The 22,200-nt window shown below is 41.9% G+C and overlaps 1 protein-coding gene across 1 annotated transcript in view; it reads left to right on the forward strand.

Moving 5' to 3' along the window:
- LOC145393397 (zinc finger protein 830) overlaps positions 1-19,477 on the forward strand; it is a 29,228-nt gene extending 9,751 nt beyond the window's left edge. Inside the window, exons 5-8 of the mRNA XM_080267491.1 lie at positions 7,270-7,436; positions 11,206-11,375; positions 13,311-13,484; positions 17,706-19,477. Coding sequence (XP_080123617.1) covers positions 7,270-7,436; positions 11,206-11,375; positions 13,311-13,449 — 476 coding nt within the window. The 3' untranslated portion in view covers positions 13,450-13,484; positions 17,706-19,477. The remainder of the gene's footprint in view (positions 1-7,269; positions 7,437-11,205; positions 11,376-13,310; positions 13,485-17,705) is intronic.
- The last annotated feature ends 2,723 nt before the right edge of the window (positions 19,478-22,200 follow it).

Here is a 22,200-nt window from a genome sequence, read left to right on the forward strand (position 1 = left end):
GTTGTTGATCAGCCCTTGTCTATCTGGCAGAGCAGACCCATAAACCACAGGCAAACAATCTCCCTTGCAAGGCTGTCCTGTGCAGTGAACCAATGTTCCCTTATGGTTGACAGTGTCTCACTGTCTTGAAGCTTGGGGAAAAATGTAGAGGTTTGGTTCCTGGATGGACATCGCACTTGTCTCTCCACCAGTTTAGCAGGGGCACTATAGCAAGCTCCATATAACCCCGTTATCTGGTTATATGGTTACCGCACAGCACTTAATTCACTCTATGAGTTACAGGCAACCATTAGGCTTGTCACTTAATGTAGAGCCACCAGAAGTGGAAATAAGATTAATAAAGAGAAGGGAAGGGAGATGGGAAGAGAGGGGTGGAGACACAGAGATAGACTGATAAAGATTAAGAAGAAATAGGCAGTACTACATCAAGTGAGTGGATGACGATATACCACCACCTACCACCAGAGGGATGTGCCGGATAGGTATATGAATGAGGGTGGTGTGAAATGGAGAAAGGGCAGCTTGATGGTAGCTGACTGGGTGATGTGGAGGTACTTTATTCACGGTTACCCACTATCTTGGTCAGGTCATAGGAATTTTTCATTGCAGGTGTACCTCCTAGTACCTCATCCTTACCACTTTATTCCTTTATCAGCTACATCACTGTTGTCTTGTAGGTTATTAGTGCAGTCTATGTTGATATTAATTTGACATAAGTATCTTAAAAGGGATTTTTTTTTTCTTTCTTTTTTTTAAGCAAGGAAGAAGGAACCAATTGCCAGGAGCCTGCATATTGGTACCTCAAAAAAAAACACACACACACACAAACAAACAAGACAAGAGAGCCAGAATCAAGAACCATTCATTTTGAGATGCCTGGACACACTGCATTTGAAAGACTGGAGATCATAGACAGTAGAAAAATACAATCAGAGGGAGACAGTTCCAGAGTTAACCTGTCGAATACATTAAGGACTGGGAGTAATGGTTAACTCTTGCATTACATAGTCGCACAGATAAGGGATGAGAGTTTGTTGCTAGACAGGCGCTACACACCCGCTGTAGTAGAGGAGGGATGCAAGCAGACATTTCAGACGAGCAGTGACCATTGAAGTAGCGATAGAAAAGTGACAAAGATGCAACAGTATGGCAAAGATACAGAGGTTGAAGGGAGCTAATAAGAGGAGGAGAGTTGATGAGATGAAAAGTTTTTGACTCCACCTCGTTGAGAAGAGCTGTATATGGGGAGCCTCCCCACACATGAGAGTTGTGCTCCACACGAGGGTGAATAAATTCCGTCTATAAAGTCAACAACTATGCAAGGGTAGAGAAGGCACGGAGTCGGCATAGCACACCTAATATGTTGGAAGCAGATTTTACGAGAGAGTAGTTCTTTCCAAGATAAATCCCAAGAGAATGAAACCCCAGGTATGTTTAAAGATGATGCTGGATTAAGCTGGATATTGTTGAGAATTAGAGGGTACTCCTGTGAAAGATTTTGTCGGGTTGATAGATGTAAGAAATGAGTTTTTGATGCATTAAAAACTAGATTACTTTCACCTCAATCAGAGATATGAGCCAAGTCAGACATTAGGTGTGCCATAGCCTCATCCTTTGTTTGTTGAAGTAACTGCTGAGATGGATGTTGTGGGAAGCCAATGGAAAGGTCAAGGGTGGAGTCATCAGCATATGAGGTGAAGGGTGGAGTCATCAGCATATGAGTGGATAGGGTTAGATGTACAGCTTAGAAGGTCATTGATGAACAAAAGAGAGTTGGTGATAGGACAGAGCCTTGAGGAACACCACTGTTGCAAGCTCAGGGAGAAGAACGGTGGCTGTCTACAGCAGCAGCTATAGAACAACCAGAAAGGAAGCTAGAGATAAAGGCACAGATAGAAGGATAGAAACTGTAAGAGGGCAGTTTGGAAATTAGAGATTTATGCCAGACTCGATTGAAAGCCTTGAGATGTCAAGTTCAATGGCAAAGCTTTCGCCAAAGTCCCGAAAGGAGGATGACCAGGAGTCTGAAAGGTAGGTGAGATCACCAGTGGAGCATCCTTGGTGGAACCCATACTGATGATCGGAAAGCAGGTTGTGACAGGAAAGATGCTTTAAACATTTTTTGTTAAGAACAGACTCAAAAACTTTTGAAATACTTTACAGGATGTTAAAGCTGCAGAGCAATAGTTAGAGGGTTGGGAATGGCCACCTGTCTTTGGGACAGGCTGAATGAGAGCAGACTTCCAGATTCACTTTTCATTGACAAATTCGAGAAAGAAACACCAATGGTGGGTGACAGAGCGTTTTGTCTGCGCCCACCCTTTGCGGGATTAGGGCGTCGGGCTATAGATAGATAGATAGACATTCCTTCCCTCTCCCTAAGGACATCCCACTTCATCTGTCCCTTGTTTCTCTCTGTCCTTGTGCCATGGTACGTAATCCCTTTCCCCTGGACCTCACCTTCCTTACCCCACCTGCCCCTCCCTACAACCCCTAACCAATACCTCACAACCCCCCCCCCTCTTCACACCCTTACTGCTTTTTGCTATATATACAGGAAATGTGGTGTATATTCAGCAATTGTATTCTGAGGAAGCCATGAGGTGAAATGTCAATACACAGCAAACTTCTAACAAGAAAGAAAGGTACATGTTGACAGAAAAAGGAAAAAGAGTTTACCTAGGCAGGATGTAAGCACAGTTCTTGAGGACAACAGGAGGGACCCCATCAGGCCCATTTGCCTTCTTAGTATTGAGGCCAGTGATGACAGAGAATACATCAGTTGAAGAAATTTTAATGTCAGCCATGAGGGAGTCAGAGGGGGGAAGTGATGGAGGGACAGCACCAGAATCATCAAAGATGGAATTGGAGGAGAAAGTCTGAGCAAAGAGTTCTGCTTTATCAGTAGAAGAAATAGCTATAGAGCCATCAGGATGGAGAAGAGGAGGGAAGGATGATGAGTTGAAGTTATTAAAAAGTCTTTTGGCAAGGTGCCAGAAGGAGTGGGAAGAATTCGAGTTGGAGAGTTCAGAGCATTTAGTCTATCTATCTATCTATCTATTGCCAGACACCTCAATCCCGTTCAGGGTGGCCACAAGCAAATCGCCTCCATGTCGCTCTGTCCCCTGCCATTTCACTGCCCCGCTCCCAGCTCACACCCCCCTCTCTCATATACCTCTCCACCCCATCCCTCCATCTCATCTTCGGCCTCCCCCTCCCTCTTCCCCCCTCCACCTCACTCACATACACTCTCTTCGTCAGTCTTTCACTCTTCATCCTCTCCACATGGCCAAACCACCTCAGTGTATTCCTCCTAACGCGTCCTATCATCCGCACCACAATGCTCCTTTATATCCTCATTTGTCAGCCTGTCTCTCCATGTGACTCCACAGGCTCCTCTTAACCCCTACACCGCGGGCTTGTTTACCAATAACTTGCGTGTGCCGCGGGGTTATTTGGGCTCCGACAGACTCTCAAAAAATATTTGCCAAAAATCAGTTATTAGTCCTGGAATAATAAAATTACATATGCTTATGGCACATACCTTCAGCTTTCTCCTGGAATGATTGTTGAGCCTTCGTCGGTTACCGTAGGACTTGTGGAGACCTCTGAAGTAGGGTAACGAAGTCTCCACTTTACACTTCCCGACAACCCGTAATATGATTACCACAGCCAGATACAAACACTATAAACACTATTCTACAATTTTCAAGTAGTTTGGGATCCATACTCAAAAAAAAAAACACTGTGAAAGCAATGGAAATTACGAGCGCGTCTGATCGTCGCACTGGCACTAGTTCGCTCATGGTAGCCTGTCATTTATTATTCATAAAACCCCTCACACTTTATATTTCTATTACTATATAACACTTATATATATCTACAGTCTTTATCCATAAGTTTCCTTCAGTAGTATTAGTTTATTGTCACTGTAGGGATTCAATTTCTTTCAGTAAAATACGTAGCATTCACTTTCTCGTCCTGTATACTGGCATTGAGAGTGAATGTCACTTTCATCTTCACTCTCATAACTCATAGCATTCAGACATGCTAGAGTGAAACTTTCACTTTCATTACTCCTAGGGTATATACTCGTAATCTTATAATACTACTCATTTACATTTCTATTTACGTTCTCTATTTTATTTACGTTATTTACATTTCTATTTTATTTACACTGTGTTGTGCACTGTCACTTGAAATAACTTATAAAACTATTTTCCATTGCTCACGTATATTTACATTCATTACTTTCACTTGCTGTTTACACATTATTTACACATTATTTACAATTCCACTTGCACTGTTTTACTCAATAGAAAGATCATAGTCACTCTTTTATCAATTGTCAGCCCTTTACCTCTTTCCACACGAGGTTTAGTAGGGGTAAAGGTCACAGAGCCATTTGCATGGGGGTGAAAAAAAGGCCTTGAAGTCAGCAAGATGAAACGTACGTCCTCTCACTTCGGAAGATGAGACTACACTGATAACGCAGGGGCAGCCTAGAGGCCTGCTTTAGGGGTTATTCAGAGTTACCAATATTACTTCTTGAAACAGCTAAGTCTAGCACTGATATGATTGGCAGGAAATCTAGACAATACATTATAAATCTGGTAGTTCCAGGTGAATGTAAATATTCTCCTTCCCTCCTTACATGTATATTTATTACGAAAATAGATTAGAGGCCTACTTAGGAGATATATAATCAGAGCTACCAATGTTAAATCTTGAAACAGCTTTGTGTAGCACTGATATGATTGGCAGGAAATCTAGACAATACATTATAAATTAGGTAGTTCCAGGTGAATGTAAATATCATTTAGGCTTCTCCCTTCTCTCCTTACATGTATATTTATTACGAAAATAGATTATACGGCATATTTCAAGGGGAAAAAAACAGCGAAAATTAGCGAACGAGTGCACGTGAGGTGTTGTCAGGTGATAATTAGCCAATTCCAGGTGTATGGCACTCTCACTTACCTGATTTCTTACTTGTATATATTATTTGGTATAAGAATACGACATAGGGCTTATTTCAATGGATGAAATCAGTGAAAAATTCCAGGGAAGATTTACTTAGCGTAGCATGGCCGGGCAGGCGAGAGCATAGGGTAATGGAGGGGGGGTGGGGAGGGGAGTCAAGAACGGGGAGAAATGGCTAAATTGTCAACAATGGATGGGAGTACAGATGAGATTAGGAGTGCTGACTAGTGTTGGACATTGTCAGTACTGATAGATGATACAAGCCCCCACTGGAAAGCCCGGGTGAATTCAAAATAACACAGAATCACAAAAGCGACGCCCCGCGGTATGATCCCTTGCTCCCAAGCGTCACGAAAGTGACGCCCCGCGGTTAAGGGGTTAAAGAACTCATTTCCACTGCTCTCACTCTTGACTTGTGTCCTTCCAGCAACGTCCAACCTTCACTTCCATACGTTAGAGTTGGTATCACAATACTATCATGTAGTAACTTTTTCACTTCCATGCTCACTTCCCTGCTTTCAAGGAACCAGCAACCTTTCTTCCCTGCTGTACCCATTCAAGCACTTCACCCTCCAAACCTCCATCCTTACTCATCACACTACCCAAGTACTTAAACGTACTCACATTTTCCAATTCCTCACCATCCAACCTTGCTGTACATTCACTCTTCACCTCTCTCAAAGACCATCACTTTACTCTTCCCTACATTCACCTTTAGATTCCGTTTCTTACACACTCTCCCAAACTCATCCACCAAGCCTTGCAGCTCTCCTTCGTCTTCACCCAACAACACAGTATCATCTGCAAACAACTGTACAGGGAGTTTCCAAACACTACCCTCTCTCACCAGGGCCACTCCAACATTCACTACCCTACCTTGCACCTCTTTTATTACCCCATTCATGTACGGATTGAACAAACAGAGCGAGGGCAGAAGTATAAAAGAGATGAGATTCAAGAGTGGGTTGGCTCTGGTACCTTTTGTAGGCCTTTTCCTTGTGGACAGCATTAGAACAAGCGTGATTAAACCAAGGTTTTTTTTGCATTAGGCAAAGGATATCGGAAAGGAATGTATGCTTCCATGCCCGAGAGAATAACCTCTGTAGTGCGCAATGCACACTCAGATGGCTCTCGGCTATGGAAGCAATAATCCTTCTAGGGAAAATCAAAGGGGTACTGCCTGAGGGCCTCCCAATCCACGGCTCCAGAGTGCCACAACCAACGTTTCTTTAGAGGATCCACAGGCTGCACTGGAGTGATAGGACAGGTTAAGGTGATAAGGTTATGATCGGAGGGGCCCAGTGGAAGGAAAAAATTAACAGCATAAGCAGAAGGAATAGTTGTAAGGAAGAGGTCAAGTATGTTGGAACTCCAAAGCAGTCAGGGATATGGGTAGGGTGCTGAACAAGTTGCTCTTGGTCATTAAGGATAGAAAAGATGAAGGCTTGTTCACCTGGTGGATCATTGAAAGGAGAGGAGAGCCAGAGGTGGTGGTGAACATTGAAATCTCCTAGAATGGAGACTTCAGAGAAAGGAGAAAATGGATAGAATATGTTCCATCTAATTGAAGAATTTTTCATTGTCAGTAGAATTGGTGGATAAGTAAGCAGCACAGATGTATTTAGTCAGAGAATGACAGAATCGCTGAAGCCAGAGAGTAGATTCAAGTTCAGGAACACAAGAGCAAGATATATTGTTGCATACTTATGCACAACAGCCACCTTTGGCTTTGAAATTAGTGTAGAGAAAGTAGGAGGATACTGGGAAGGTTTTGCTATCAGTTGCCTCAGACAGCTGAGTCTCAGTTAGGAAGAGAAGGTGAGGTTTAGAGGAGGAGAGGTGTTGCCCAACAGAGAGAAAGTTAGAGGAAAGACCATGAATGTTATAGAAATGAAGAAGAAGTGAGTCTGACTGGTTCCAGGCATCTCGCTGGGTCGTCACCCAGAGAGGAGCAGATGCCGTCTGCAATATATATCATCAGGGAAAAGATATTATGAAAATCATCGTAGCCATGTGGAATATGACCCCTCAGACCCCCCAAGGACCACTGTTTTATGATTTCATTCACACACTCACTAAGTCAGTCATTCACCCATGCACACACTCACCCAGTTACCAACTCACTCATTCACCCACACACACTTGCTCACACATTCATTCACTTGCTCAGTCATAAACTAACTCACTCACTCACTAAACTAACTCATTCACTCACCAGATAACTCACAAATTCACTCAGTAATAACTTGCTCACTCACTTACTAATGTAGAACCTAATCACCCCAGGTCTGCCAGAGGATTTCTTTGATGCGGATATTTCCGTCTCTGGTGGGCAGAAGGAGGAGGAGTCTGTGTACCAGGAGAACCCCAGCCGACTCCAAGACCCTCCCAAGACGAACACATCTGAGGTCCTGCCTGAGGGATTCTTTGATGATCCTGTGGCTGATGCGAAGGTCGGTGGTTGTTGTTGGTTTTGATAGTAGTGCTGTGGTCCTAGGCTTACCTGAATGAGAACCTGGTGGATTGTAGGCATGAGTTGCCCTTCTGCAGACCATCATTTTATGTATGCGACACGCCGCACACATAAAATTAGCATTATCTCACAGTCTACCTCTAACACCACTAGATCTCTTGTGCACCCATTTATCACAAACACAGAACAAGATGAAATTACTTCCCAAGCCCTTTTGGCAAGCTGTATATGGGCACTCTCCCTCTTCTTTGACTGCACCACCTCCAACCCTAGATATCATGACTTTTGTTTTATCTGCATTTATCTTTAAGTCTGTGTGCCCCATACCATCTCTCCACTTCCTGAATCTTTCCACCGCCTCCCATTCATTCTCTGCAGTCAACACCAAATCATCAGCATGCAACATCTCCCACGGGAGTCCGTTTCTGAAGTCACATGAAAGGGCTTCATGTGCCATGATAAACAACATGGGACTCAAAACTGATCCCTGATGCACACCAACATTCACGGAAAACTCATAGGTCAAATCTCCATTCACTCTTAAGTGGGTGCAAGCATCGACATACATGGCCATAACTGCCCTAACCAGCCACTCCTCCAAGCCAAGCTTTCTCATTGCCCACTTCACCACCTCTCTAGGGACTTTGTCAAAGGCCTTTTCCAAATCAACAGAAACAAAATACAGATATCTTTTTTTCCCAATATATTTTTCCTGAAGCTGTCAGACAATGAATATGGCATCAGTGGTCCCCCTACCTGCATAAACCCAAACTGCATCTCATCAGTATTCACTCTTTCTCTAATCATACATTCTAGAACTCTCTCCATTACCTTCATTATCTGATCTAAAAGCTTTATACCTCTATAATTTCCTCTTTCCAGGGCATCATCCTTCCCTTTGTACATATTTACAATTACACTCTTCAGCTAATCATCTGGGACAACACACTCAAATATAATCATATTTATCACGTCAGTGACTAACCTCACCCCTATGTCTCCTGAGGCCTCCAGCATTTCGGCAGTCAACCCAGACACACCTACTGCCTTCCCCACCTGCATCCTGCCAATTGCCTCACTCACAGTAGCAGTGTCAGTCAAAGGCCAAGGGCCAAACACTAGATCTGCTTGCTCCAAACCTTCCCTGTCCCAGTCACACTCCTCATTCAACAGCTGGCTATAATACTCTCTCCATGGATCTTTAATATCCCCACTGTTCACCACTAACCTTTCTTCATCATTCTTCACACACTGCTCACCTATAATATCCCGATTATCCCTCTTCATCTGATTTGCCACCTTAAATATCCTATTTTTCCTTTCCCCATGATTTAGGTTATCAAGTAAAAGTTTCTGTGACTCAGACGTCGCCCTGTATACCTCTCTTCTAGCCCTACGCTTGGCAGCCAAGTATTCCTCCTTGTTACCACCCTTCTTCCATTCCCAGAAAAGCCTTCATTTCTCCTTAACTGCAGCTTCTACACCTTCATCCCACCACCAAATTGCTTTATTATTATTATTATTACTGTTATTATTTTTATTTTGTGGTAGATGGGGGCGCTCACCATCCACTCACTCAATGTAGTGCTGCTCTCGAGTGTCTGCCCTTTCCTCTCCACCATCCTTCTTTCCTTCCATCCTCTTCTGTCTTTCTTTCCTTCATCCTTTCCATGTCATTCTGCCCGTGGGTGACTTTACACTTCCTCTTCTGTCTTTCTTTCCTTCATTCTTTCCTCTTCTGCCTGTGGGTGACCATACTGAGTGACAAGCCAGATGGTTTCCTATACACCTGGAAACCATTTACTACACTGGGTGGTAACTATCCATCCATCATCCAATCCTACATTGCCCCATGAGGAGCGTAGGAGCCCGAGACTAGGCAGTTGGTCCCGACAGTTAACATGAAAGTGACCAGCCTCACTCATCCCTGAATGGCATTACATGAGCAGTAAACCCCAACCATCCCTTGGATATAAACCTGCACAGGCACAATCCAATTGGAGTGCAATAATTATTCACTAAACTACCAGGTGCCATAATTTGGTTATATGCTTACCACCCAGTGTAGTACTGTAAATGGTTTCCTGGTGTACAGGAAACCATTGGCTTGTCACTTAGTGTGGAGTCACCTGTAGACAGAAGGAAGAGGAAAGCATGAAGGAAAGAAAGACAGAAGGAAGGAAGGGAAGGAAAAAAGGGCAGTCAACCGAGAGCAGCACTACATCGAGTGAGTGGATGGTAAGCATCCCCCCCCTACCACTAGAATGAGCTGTTTACAACTTATATTGCATAAAGTTCTTTCTTAATGTTGTACTGACTATTGGCCATGTACAGCTATGAGTAGTTACTGGAGAATATTTCATACATTCATCCGCTGTTCCAAAATGTAAGACCAAAAGTTGTAAAGATCATTTTTTGGTGGAATATACACTATTGACTTACATAAACCCACAGAGCCACCACATTTGCACACTACCAGTATGCAGTATATTTTATCACACTCTTAATGAACAGTTTTCATCCTTCTTTCCCACACCCACATATTATTCTGAATGTTTAATGGTTTTCAGTAAGGCTCTTCTTCATTAAGCAGCAAAGCAGTCAGGGAAACAACACTTTCACAGAGAATCAGGCAAAACAGTGAATAAAATAATCACTAAATGGCATTTTATTGTTTCATTGATCTATATCCGATGTCCCGATATTAACTAAAAAATCTGTGTTGGTTCAGTATCGGAAAAAGAAAAATGCAAGTACTGTACTGTATTGGCGATATATTGGTTCAACTAATCGTATTGGTTACAGCACTATGCTCTACTAGTCAGTTTCTCATATTCCATCCTCTTCATGTGATCATACCATCTCAGGGTGCTTCTCCCAGTGTTTTGTAGCACATTACTGGTACTTGGGTTATGAAACCTTGGTCAGTCCTCCAATGTCTTTGATGGTAGGTGGGGACCCCCATCATCCACTGACTCAAAGTACAGTAGTGCTACCAGAGGGTAGGTCAACAACAAGTAACCAGCTAAAGAATTTCCTGGAACACCGGAAATCATTTACTGTGCTGGCCAGTAATGGAAGAGGATATCCACAGGCTCAAACGTACAGAAATGACAATGATTAGGTGGATGTGCAGTGCATCCCTGAGTGTGAGGCCTGGGGGGGATAGGTTTACGATTGATGAATTGAGAGGAAGGATGGGACTAGAGTGTATTGGTGTTGCGATGAGGAGAGGTAGATTGAAATGGTTTGGGTATGTGGAGAGGATGGGGGATGATAATTGGGTGCAGAAAGTGAGAAGTGCTAACGTTAAGGGTAGGGTTGTGAGATGTAGACCGAAAAAGGCCTGGGACAGAGTTATTGAGTGTGACCTCAGGGATAAGGGACTGAATTGGGAAGCTGCCAGAGATCGAGCAGCATGGAGAGCTGCCATTAGGTGACCAAGGTTGATGCATGCAAGCATGTTAGAGCTTTTACAAAATGAACACAAATGAAAATGTTATAACCCCATATTCTGTATGGGCGAAAGCAAAAATAAGTAGGTGGCTTGGGTTAGAAGTCCCCCACTCTATTTTTTTTACTGGGAAATCTTCAGAGAGCCTCAGAGTAGGTTACCCTCTCCTTCTACCAGGTTTTTTTTCCTTACCCTTTAGACCCTACCTCACCCCATCCTTAGGTGGGAAAAAGAGGTCTGGATGGTGATGATGATGATGATCATGATCATGATCATGTTAATTCCTCGGTTTCAGGCACGTAATGTTGAATACAAGGACAAGGATGCAGAGGAGTGGATGTCATTCATGCGGGAGGTGTCGGCAGCGGAACAAGAGAGTCGCATCATTATTGAGGAGGACAAGGAAGAAGCAGCATTTACCACACAGATGGAACAAGCCAATGAACAGATGGCATTTCTGGGGAGGTAAAGTAGTGTAGGATTCTGGGGGCTACAGTGTTCAGTGAATGTGTGTGTGTTAGTACAATGTCTGAAACATATGACCTATATTATGTCTCTAAGGGCCAAAAAATGTCCAGGTATGAGGGGATACCGCCCATAGGTAATTATTCCCATAAGATTATGTATTCCTAGTACGCGAATTCCCAGTGCGCGAGCGCGTGCACTGCCCAATCTCTTGCGTACTGTGCGAGCCCACTGTACCTCTTTAGCAAAACATTAACAGTGGCTCCACAGTCAATCTGCATCCTTATTCGAGTACCATTTATGATCATATTACAATATATACTCTTACTTGGCTGAGACAATGAGCAAATTCTTTCCACAGTATGCACCCTCTCTGCATCGTCCAAGTCATTTTCACTGTCACTTTTCTCACATACATGATTAATCTTTGCTCTGCACAATCCCTGCAAAATGATTCTTTACAGTGCATTTATTACAGCTTTTTCCCCAAGCAGGACACATCTCTTTGACCATATTATGAATTTTACAACAAAATTTACATTTAACATTAGATTTTGAACCACCTTTAGCTCCACCTGGATTGAAATAACTTCCACCATGCTTAGATGAAGGTCTAGAAATCTAAACTTACTCTGGTTCACCTCTGTGCTCATCTTTTCAACCATCAGCATCTTTTCTGACTCCATCTCTTTCATGTGAGCATTTGCCATTTCCATAGCATTAAATATGCTAATTGCTGAAGTTAAATCCCAATTTTCCCTGGGATATTAGTTTTTCCCTAATTTTCTCATCTCTCACTCCCATAATAAGCCTCTCCATAAGCAGTTTGTCATACATACTGGTACACTCACAAAACCCACAGGTATTCGCCATGTTCCTAAGTACAGCTATATACTGTTCTATATCTTCATCTGGTCCATGGTCACGCTTATTAAACGTAAATCTATGAAAAAATTCATTTTGTTCACCAACAATTATTTGCTCAAACTTTTTAATCACATCAGCAAGTACTCCTCTGTTTTCAGTTGGCCCAAACTTCATGCTGTTGATAATCTTGAGAGCATCCAGCCCGATACAATTCTCAAACAGGGACACCTTAAATTTCTCTGGTCTAAGCTCCATACCAGACAGCACCAAGTAGTTCACAAATACTTGATGCCATAGTTTCCAATCATCAGCCACATGGGAAGACTGCATGTCTAAACTCCTGGACGGTGCAAGATGATGGGGCGCAGTCTGTACCCCTTCCACCGCAACCGAAGAGAACCTGTCACCATCTCTGGGGAAGCCAGTACCAGCCCCAGATGCAGTACTAGTGGTAGAGCCACCAGCACTTCCCGTCTCCATAATATGGTAACAGCAGCAGCACAGGACACACAGAAGAACCACCTCACCACCAACGTTGAAGGGCTTCCATCACTGCCACCATGTTAAATTATTCCGTTGTTAAGATATTCTTCAGGATTGTAAGGCATAGTGATAGACCTTGTAAGTTGGTATGTCTGTTGGGCTATGGTACAGCAGCAACTGAGCTCGTGCCTACCAGCACGAAACAAGTAAACATTGAACACCAATACTTGGTTTCAAACCATCAGATTTCAAACCATATCAGGGAAGCTTCATATTCTAACAGTTGTCACATAGGGAACACGTATGGGTTGGTTATATAGTTACCACCCAGCATTGTAAATGGCTTCTTGGCTTACAGGATACTATTAGGCTTGTCTCTCAATGTAAATCTACCTGAAAAGAAAAGAAGAGTAATAAAAAACGACAGGAAAGATGGGAGAAATAGGAAGAGAGGAGGGCAGACACAATAAAATAATGATAAAGGTAAAGGAAGAAGTAGGCAGCAATGCATCAAGTGATTGGATGATGGTTGACCCCACCTACCATCCAGAATTATTATTACTGTAGCATTATGTCCTTCAACAGGGTAGTGGAATTGGACCGAGAGAAGAAGAACCAGTTAAGGGAGCGTGGTGTGAATCGGGGTGACTCAGGGGAAAGCCAGGATTCCAGCGATGAAGAGTTTGCACCCATTATATGGAGAACCAAGAACTCACTCATTTAGCTCACCTACTCTGTGGCCTTCACTGCTTGTGTCAGGTTTGTTTTCATATGATAGAACTGGGTCACTTCCACAGCTTGAATAATATGTTGTGGTTGTGTGATATTGATGAGCAGTAGTTTTGAGGTAAGAATGAGTGTCCATGGTCACTAGCAAAGTTTACCCTCCAGTCTGGCTACACTTGGCTGTGAACTGAGGAAAAAAGAGGTTCCAGATCTTTGTTGAATGAAAACAGGTTGATTAGCATTGTACATTTGTAATTAAATAGATTCCAGATGTGAGTTTGCATGCATTATATGGTGAGCCAAGAACTCAGTCATTTAGCTTATGTATCTTGCTTTCGCTGCTTATAACCAGCTACATTTCATTACTTCAGTTCAGGACCCATCACACCCTTTTATTTTAACTTCATATAACATCATCCCCATGCACAAAGAAATAAGAAACAAACAACTGCCCAACACTACACAGAATGTCTCAGCAACATCACCCTTCCTTCGACCAACCCTGCAGTTCACAAACACACAAACATATAGGCACTAGAGCCATCCAAAACATCCAGCCAAAGAGATCCTGCAAGAACAAGAATCACCACCAGGCATACACCACTCAGAAACCTCCATACTCAGAGACGTGAGTACACCTAGCCAGATCCCAATGTGGCCACCACCCTTCCCTGCTACAGTACCAACGCAAATTACAACTTGCCAACAATCCACTTTGCCCACACTGCAACAGTCCCCACACGACATTTCACTTACCCACCACGTGCATCACATTGTCACAACACAGTTCCTCAACATAACTTCAGCAAAAGAACTCTGGGTCTAAAGAACTGGTTGAAGTCACTGATTTCTTGCAGTTCACTGGGTTCACAGTGAGTTGAGCCTGGGGTTGCTACAACCTCAGTGGGAACCTGTTGGTCTAGCAGATCGAGCTACTTCAACTAGATGGGACCCATAATGGGCTTAAATCTGAGAAGTGGTTAGGCATAGTGACACCTGTTATCATTGCTTTAAATGTTGAGAATGAGTAGTGTAGTCTTGGGCCAGTGCTACTGATGGGGCAAAAGTGGGTTAGACGATGGATGAATTATTGTAACCTCCATGTTATTTATTCTCCTTGGAATAAGCTTTTTCAAACTGAAAGAGTTAGATGTAGCCTTCAGTAACACGCTGAATGCTGGAGGTCTGTCCTAAGATGAATAAAATTGTCTGGTGGTCGCAAGAATTAAGTATAAAATACTTCATTGGAGTGAATGGGTTAAGCAGATCAAGATGTACCTCTCACACTGAGCAGGACAACTCTGTACTAAATGTCTCCAAAACTTAATAATATTATCTACAGTGATACCCTGTACTAGCCAACTTGTCCATAGATTCACACCTTCTAAAAACTGAATCTAATTGACGAAAGTGCTTTTCACCCCACTGATATAGTGGTGATGTGTGGCACACAGTATGTTAATTTTTATTCAAAAATTTCTGACTGACCTTCCTTGAATCTTAGATTTTAGCTGAGGGGATGACACTCTGTGGACAGTTTAGCTGGCTTAGAAGTATGTATGGTAGTCTTGTAGCAAAACTAAAATGAAAAAGGTACAGCATTACCATATTTCCCACCATGTAATGTACACTGACATATAATGTGCACCGATGATATAGCAAGGGATATATAGGAAAAAAAGTTCACTGCTATCTTAACTTCATTATCAGGCAATCAGCTGAGTTCTGTTTACAATTTACCAGTGCTTGGTAGGTGCACAAACACTTGCGCAAAGCGAAATTGCGCACCATTGTGCTTCGGTGAATATCGTTTGTGCATTGCGCACTGCACGAGACCAAGTGCAATATTGTGCTTTCGCACATGAAAAGGCAAGTGCGCAAATGCAAATTTAGTTGCGCTTGCACAATTAAATTTGTGCTTGCACACCTGCCTTGCACACCTGTCCTGTGGATTGCACACTGCGCAATCCAAGGGACACGTGGTCTTGGGAGCTTCCTGTATGTCTAGACAAGGGATGGGAGAGGCTCGGGCGGGTCGCGAGGGTTCTGGGGGAGATGGGAGGGACAGAGGGTAGTAGTATTTCTTAAAATGCTTCAATGGAGATAATGTATTTTAATATTTTTTATATTATTATTATTAGTAAATAATAAAAAAATAAAAATACATAATTTATTAAGAGTAGCATATGCAATTCCTTACAAAAATCATTAAAACATATTATTTATAAATAAAATCCACAGCGTAATAATTTATTAGGCTGTGGATATTTGATTTAAATAATATGTTTTAATGATTTTTGTAAGGAATTACACATGCTATTGTATATCTATATTAAATTATTAAATAAAACAGCTTGCAAAAATGCAGATAAAAATAAAACTGGCAACATCACATATCCATGTCCCTCCGCTTCGCATCCCGTTCACTCCTCTGTTTGAACTTCCACGAGTGAAAAAGTTACTACATGACAGTATACCAGCTCTAATGTATGGAAGTGAAGCTTTGACCTTGTTGGAGGGACAGAAGTCAAGAGTGAGAGCTGTGGAAATATATGAGTTATTTGAGAGGAGCCTGTGGAGTTACACGGAGAGACAGACTGACAAATGAGGAAGTGAAGGATCGTTGTGGTGTGGATGTGGATGTGATAGGGAGTGTTAGGAGAAACACATTGAGGTGGTTTGGTCATATGGAGAGGATGGAGAGAGAGAGAGAGACTAATAAGAAGAGTGTATGTGAGTGAGGTGGACGGGGGAAGAGGGAGTGGGAGGCCAAGGATGAGGTGGAGGGATGGAGTGGAAAAGTATATGAGAGAGGGGGGTGTGAGCTGGGAGCAGGGCAGTGAAATGGTGGGGGACAGGGTGACATGGAGGCGATTTGTTGCTTGTTTGTGGCCAGTGGTCACCCCTTACAGGATTAAAGCGTCTGGCAATAGACAGATAGATAGAATAATATATAAAAGTAAGTATGCTAATTTATTTAAATATCTCAATATTTTACAGCAATTCCCAAAAATATATGCAAATGGTTTGCGTTACATTGCGCAAGCTAAATATTAGATTGCACACTTGCACAAATTACAAATAATAGAAAATAGTAATAATAAATAAAAGTAAGTTTGCTATTTTACTTAAATATCTCAATATTTTACAGTAATTCCCACAAATATACGTAAATGGTTTGCGCATTGCTACATTCCGCAAGCTGAATATTTGTCAGATTGCGCATTTGCGCATGGTAGTGAACTGTGGATTGCGCTTGTGCAAGGTCCTTCTTCGTTTGCGCTGCCCACCACTGCAATTTACCAATGCATTTGGCTTGGTTCAGTCACTGTATGTGTCATGTGTGTGCATATCTAACCCACAGAATGCTTAGTTTGCTGTGTATTTATGATATATTTATGATAATGCTCACTCATCTAGGTCTGCATTATTGAAATCTTAATCAGCAATTAGTAAGGCCATCAAGTGATTTGCTTTTGACTGTTGGTGGCCTTGGCTCTCATGCCTTATCATTATTTTCACCATTTTGATGAACAGTGGTTTCAGAATACCAGTCACCTCAGCCTGTAGGCCCATCTCAAACCACGACCTTCTTGGTATAATGTGCTGGGTGATTTTTGACGCAAAATTTTTTGGAGGAAAGTGTGCATTATTTGGCAGGAAATAGAGTACTGTACAGTAAACCCTCTTTAATTCGCCCCCGAATAATTTGGAAATCAGTTCATTCGGATCTTTTTTGACCACCAGACAAATAATTTTAATTTGGATATAATTCAAATTAAGCAAGACAGGTCTGAAAAGGGTTCCAGTGATAAGTGGACGTGAACAGTTTTTGCAGTGATAAGTGTAGTAATAAATGTAATTTGTAAGGACTGCACAGTACGTTCGGTATAGTTAAGTGTACTGTACTCTACTACTGTGTTGCATGACTTCATTATCAAAGTTTGACACTATTTTATTTACTGTATTGTGCACTCTTTGAGTATAAAGTAATAATATACTGTACTGTTCAATGTTTTTTGTGAATAAGCCATGTTTTAGCGAGCGTGGGTGTGACTTGGGGATAGGGGCAAGAATGAGTTTCAATAATACGGATTTTTGGATAATTCGACATAAGGTTCCCCCCAATTAATCGGAATTATAGAGGGTTTACTGTATATTGATGTTGGTAAGAATATATACATATATACATAAATATATACATAGATCTAGGAATAACCATTTCAGTGACTAATTGTAATTTTCATCCGTCAGATATGTACTGGTAATGGAGGGTTTACTGTGTACTGCATCAGGCATCTGGCTGTGCATATATATAAGGATGTATTACATGTATATAGTATGGTATATAAATATGTGTTACAATATATATGAAAAAAATAATTATACTCTTTTTTTTTTTCTCTAACTTGGACAAAAATTGTAAATTCTCCATCATGAATACTGAGCTGCAACAGTAGTTTAACACTAAAATATGATGTTTGTTAGGAAGAAATGCTATGGAAAGAATGGGGAGCCATAGCATTGTCTTCTTCTGCCTCAGAGTTGCATGAAATAAGCTGCAAAAGGATGAAAATCAGGGCCAAGTTAATGTAAAAGAACTACACTATTATATGTACTCGACAAGTTCATGTAAGATCTGTCACACGGATGCTTGTATTCTTGTTGACATGGGAGGCTTTATAGCACTTCTTCCTTAGTGATTTATGTTTGCATATTACACTTTGGTAAACTTTTAAATGCTATTTATCTCCTAATATTGACATAGCTTGCATCAGGAAGATACTAGAGAAATTAATCACTTAGGAAAAGGTGCCATGAAATCCCAAGTGAATAAGAATATGACTAAAGAGGGGTAGATTACAGGGGGCTGCAGACCCTCCCCTCTTTTTATTGGTGTGGATATGTGGTAATCCCACTGCCCTGCATTGGCATTGCAAGCATGCAGCTTCATACATTCTGTAGGACACGAGGGAGAAAGGTATTTTTTTCATTCCCTTTCTTTTATGATTCATGTCACGTAAGAAATCAGAGGTCTTGTCTCCCACCATGTATGAGTAAGGGAGGTTGATGATGATTTCAAATGTTATGCAGAAACTGTAGGTCTCGGGGATCATGACATAATTTTAATATACTGTACTCACATTATATGTTCACATTAATTTGACATACATTTTCCCTCTCTCCAGCTTCAATATCTAGCTTTGACAAGAGATTAGCACGATAATTTGGCGTTTGTCATGAAGAGTGCTTTTGAAAGTACATAGCCTAGGAGTGTTGTATCGTCTTATACATCACAAAGCTGTGAGAAATATGTTGCAAGAATTATGAAAATCCCTGCCAAATGCAGATGAACAAAGTAGTTTCAGTGTATATTGAGTCATTGTAATCCACCAGTTTTTATAATCATGCACTCATTCACATTAAGTACATGTATATGAATCTTATATTTTCCATGCACTGTATTTGAAAATATTAGCTATATTATTATGTCTTCTTTCAACCTTTTTTTGTTAGCATGTCCACTGTCTCTAGCTGCTTATTAATATCACTGGTTTTCAGGAGGGATTCTGCAAAATACTATGTAGCAGCTTCAAAGACAATGTGATGCTGAAAAAGAAAGCCTTCATGTGATGGCAGTGTGATGCTGAAGAGGGAAGCCTTCATGTGATGGCACTCACCAGTTCCCAGTTAAATAAACCCCTCAGCACCCTTCCTATCCCTGAAAGGGGGATGGTGGACTGCAGAATGAGGGCAACTACAGCCTTCAGTCCATGAGATTCAGATTCAGATGAGCTTAGGGCCACATTAGCAACAACAAAAACAACAACAATAGAGACAGTGCAAATACAATAACTCATACAGTGTTTCCTCGCCACATTAGAGCTTTTAGCTTCCAGTTCTTTACATTGAGACACTTCTTAAGCCAGTCATTCTTCCTTTGCATCCCTTCAGAGTATGACAGATCAGGTTATATTTCATGTACTTGTTATTTGTGTACTTTGAAAATGTTCAAACAAATAAAAGCAGAGATAGTATTCTGAATATTTTATTTCAGTCACAATTATCAGGTAGTGTAACCTAATTATTGAAATAATTATACTCAGACATGAACCAGAGGGTGATACTGATTGACTTTCAGCAATGTTATGATCAGCTTTACATCCTCAATAGTTGGAGCAACCAGTACTGATATGTCCAGATCTTGCACATGTATGAGACATCTGATGGTAGAGCTCTTGGGTTGTAAAGGGCTGTGGCTTACACACTACAGTTAGAGTTCCATAGGAGATCTTTTTTTTTTTTTTTTCCCCATGCAAAAACACTATCAGGAGCATAAGTTGGTCTCCTACCTTTGAGCATTCGGACACTACCTTCAGGCACCTACATTTGGAAGGGGGCAATATGGAATTAGCAATTATAACGTACAGTATGGTTACAATCATCCCTGAGAGGTACCACTGCCAGAAACCTGGTAACTGGCCTTGCACAACACTCCCAAGTGGAACACTCAACCACATTTCCACAAAGTCCAGGCTGACAATTGCACATGAATATCTCTTCAAGACAGTTAACTTCAGTTTACTCCCTGGGGATAGGGGAAATGAATGTTATTCATACTTTGTGCAATACTATTTATGAATTGACAGTCATGTTGATATTTTTGGCTATTCAGCCACAAATGTTCAGTTGTTAAGACTGTCTATGGCCAAATTCCTTAATGCTGGAAGGGGTGACCACAAACAAATTGCCTCTTTGCCACCCTGTTCTCTCCCATCTTGTTGCCCTCCACCCACCATACCTCCATCTCATCCTTGGTCTCCTTTTCTCCCCTCACTGCTTCACTCATGCACTCACCTATTCGCCCTTTTATGCTCGATTTTCTCTACATGGATGTATTCCCTATCTATCTATCTATCTATAGCCCGACGCCCTAATCCCACAAAGGGTGGCCGCAGACAAAACGCCTCCAAGTCACTCTGTCACCCACCATTTGCCTACCCTCCCCCCAACTCACCCCCCCTCCCTCATATACCTCTCAACTCCATTCCTCCACCTCATCCTCGGTCTACCTCTCCCTCTCCCTCCCTCCACCTCACCTACATACACCCTCTTAGTCAGTCTTTCATTCTCCATTCCCTTCACATGTCCAAACCACCTCAGTGTATTTCTCCTAATCTTCTCAACCACATCCACATCCACCCCACAGCGTTCCTTCACTTCTTCATTCGTCAACCTGTCCCTCCACGTCACTCCACATGCTCCTCTCAAGTAACTCATTTCCGCGCAAAATCAGGGATCTGGCAAAACAGTTTTAAAGTTAGGGAACTGCAAGGCTTGGTGAATGAGTTTGAGAGAGTGTGTAAGAAACAGAATCTAAAGATGAATGTAGGGAAGAGTAAAGTTATGATCTTCGGGAGAAATGAAGTAACTGAATGCACAATGAGGTTGGATGGTGAAAGAAAATTTGAGTACATTTAACTACTTGGATAGTACCAGAATGAATAAGATGGAAGTTTGGAGGATGAAGTGCTTGAAAGGGAACAACTGGGAAGAAAGGTTGTTGGTTCTTTGAAAGCAGTGAGAAGAAACAGGGAAGTGAGCACGGAAGTATAAACATTGCTACATGATGGCATTGTGACACAAACTCAAACATACGAAGGCGAAACTTCGTCCTTGTTGGAAAGATACAAGTTAAGAGTGAGAGCAGTGGAAATGAGTTACTGTATTTGAGAGGAGCATGTGGAGTCACATGGAGAGACAGATTGACAAATGAGGAAGTAAAGGAGCACTGTCACATGGATGTGATAGAGAGTTTTAGGAGAAATACATTGAGATGGTTTCTCCACGTGGAGAGGATGGAGAGTGAGACTGACGAGGAGAGTGTATTTGAACAAGGTGGAAGGGGAGGCCAAGGATAAGATGGAGGGATGGAGTGGGGTGGTATTTGAGAAGGGGGTGTGAGCTGGGGGAAGGGCAGAGAAATGGCAGAGGACAGGGCAACACGGAGGCAATTTGTTTGTGGCCACCCCTTATGGGATTAAGGCATCTGGACATGTAGGACCTGTAACAGTTCCTACAGCAAGAGATAGATAGAAACCTTATCAGGCAATCTTTTTTCTTTGTAATTTACCAAAGAAAAAAACAATGCTAAAAAGACTACTTAGGAGGAAGAAAGCAAGGAATAAAGCAGAATTAGCACCAAGCCATAATATAACTACTGTACTGTACAGTATAGGCTATGGTACTGTAAGATTAGTGGGAATGAAAGATTAGAAGAAACATGGAAATACAGTATCAAGATGACAGGTAGGACAGGAGACCAAAATACTAGAGAAAGGATAGAGAATGGAGACAAAACGGTCCTTCTTAGCCGCTTCTTACAATAAGCAGGGATACTAGGGAAGTATTTCTTCCCTCCTTTCCCCTGGTGGCACTGTGTTTTTACTGTAAGGTATTGAAAATATTGAGTTTCCACAGAATTGACAGGGCCTCCAGAATTGAATGAGTTTATTACTTATAACCATGTAAAAAGAATAAAGAATGAGAGCCTGACTAGGAGAGTGTATGTGAGAGAGGTGGAGAGGAGAGGGGGGAAACAGAATGATAGGCAGGTATATGAGAGTTGTAAGAGTTGAAGGAAGAGCAGCCTGATCCGAGGATAGGGTGACACTGAGGCAATATTGTCTGTGGCCACTCATTCTGGGAATAATGCGTCTGGCTACTGTTTATTTACTGAGAAGACATC

Source organism: Coenobita brevimanus, chromosome 24, assembly GCF_032717465.1.
Source record: "Coenobita brevimanus isolate Jiangsu-jjx chromosome 24, ASM3271746v2, whole genome shotgun sequence".
Classification (NCBI taxonomy): domain Eukaryota; kingdom Metazoa; phylum Arthropoda; class Malacostraca; order Decapoda; family Coenobitidae; genus Coenobita; species Coenobita brevimanus.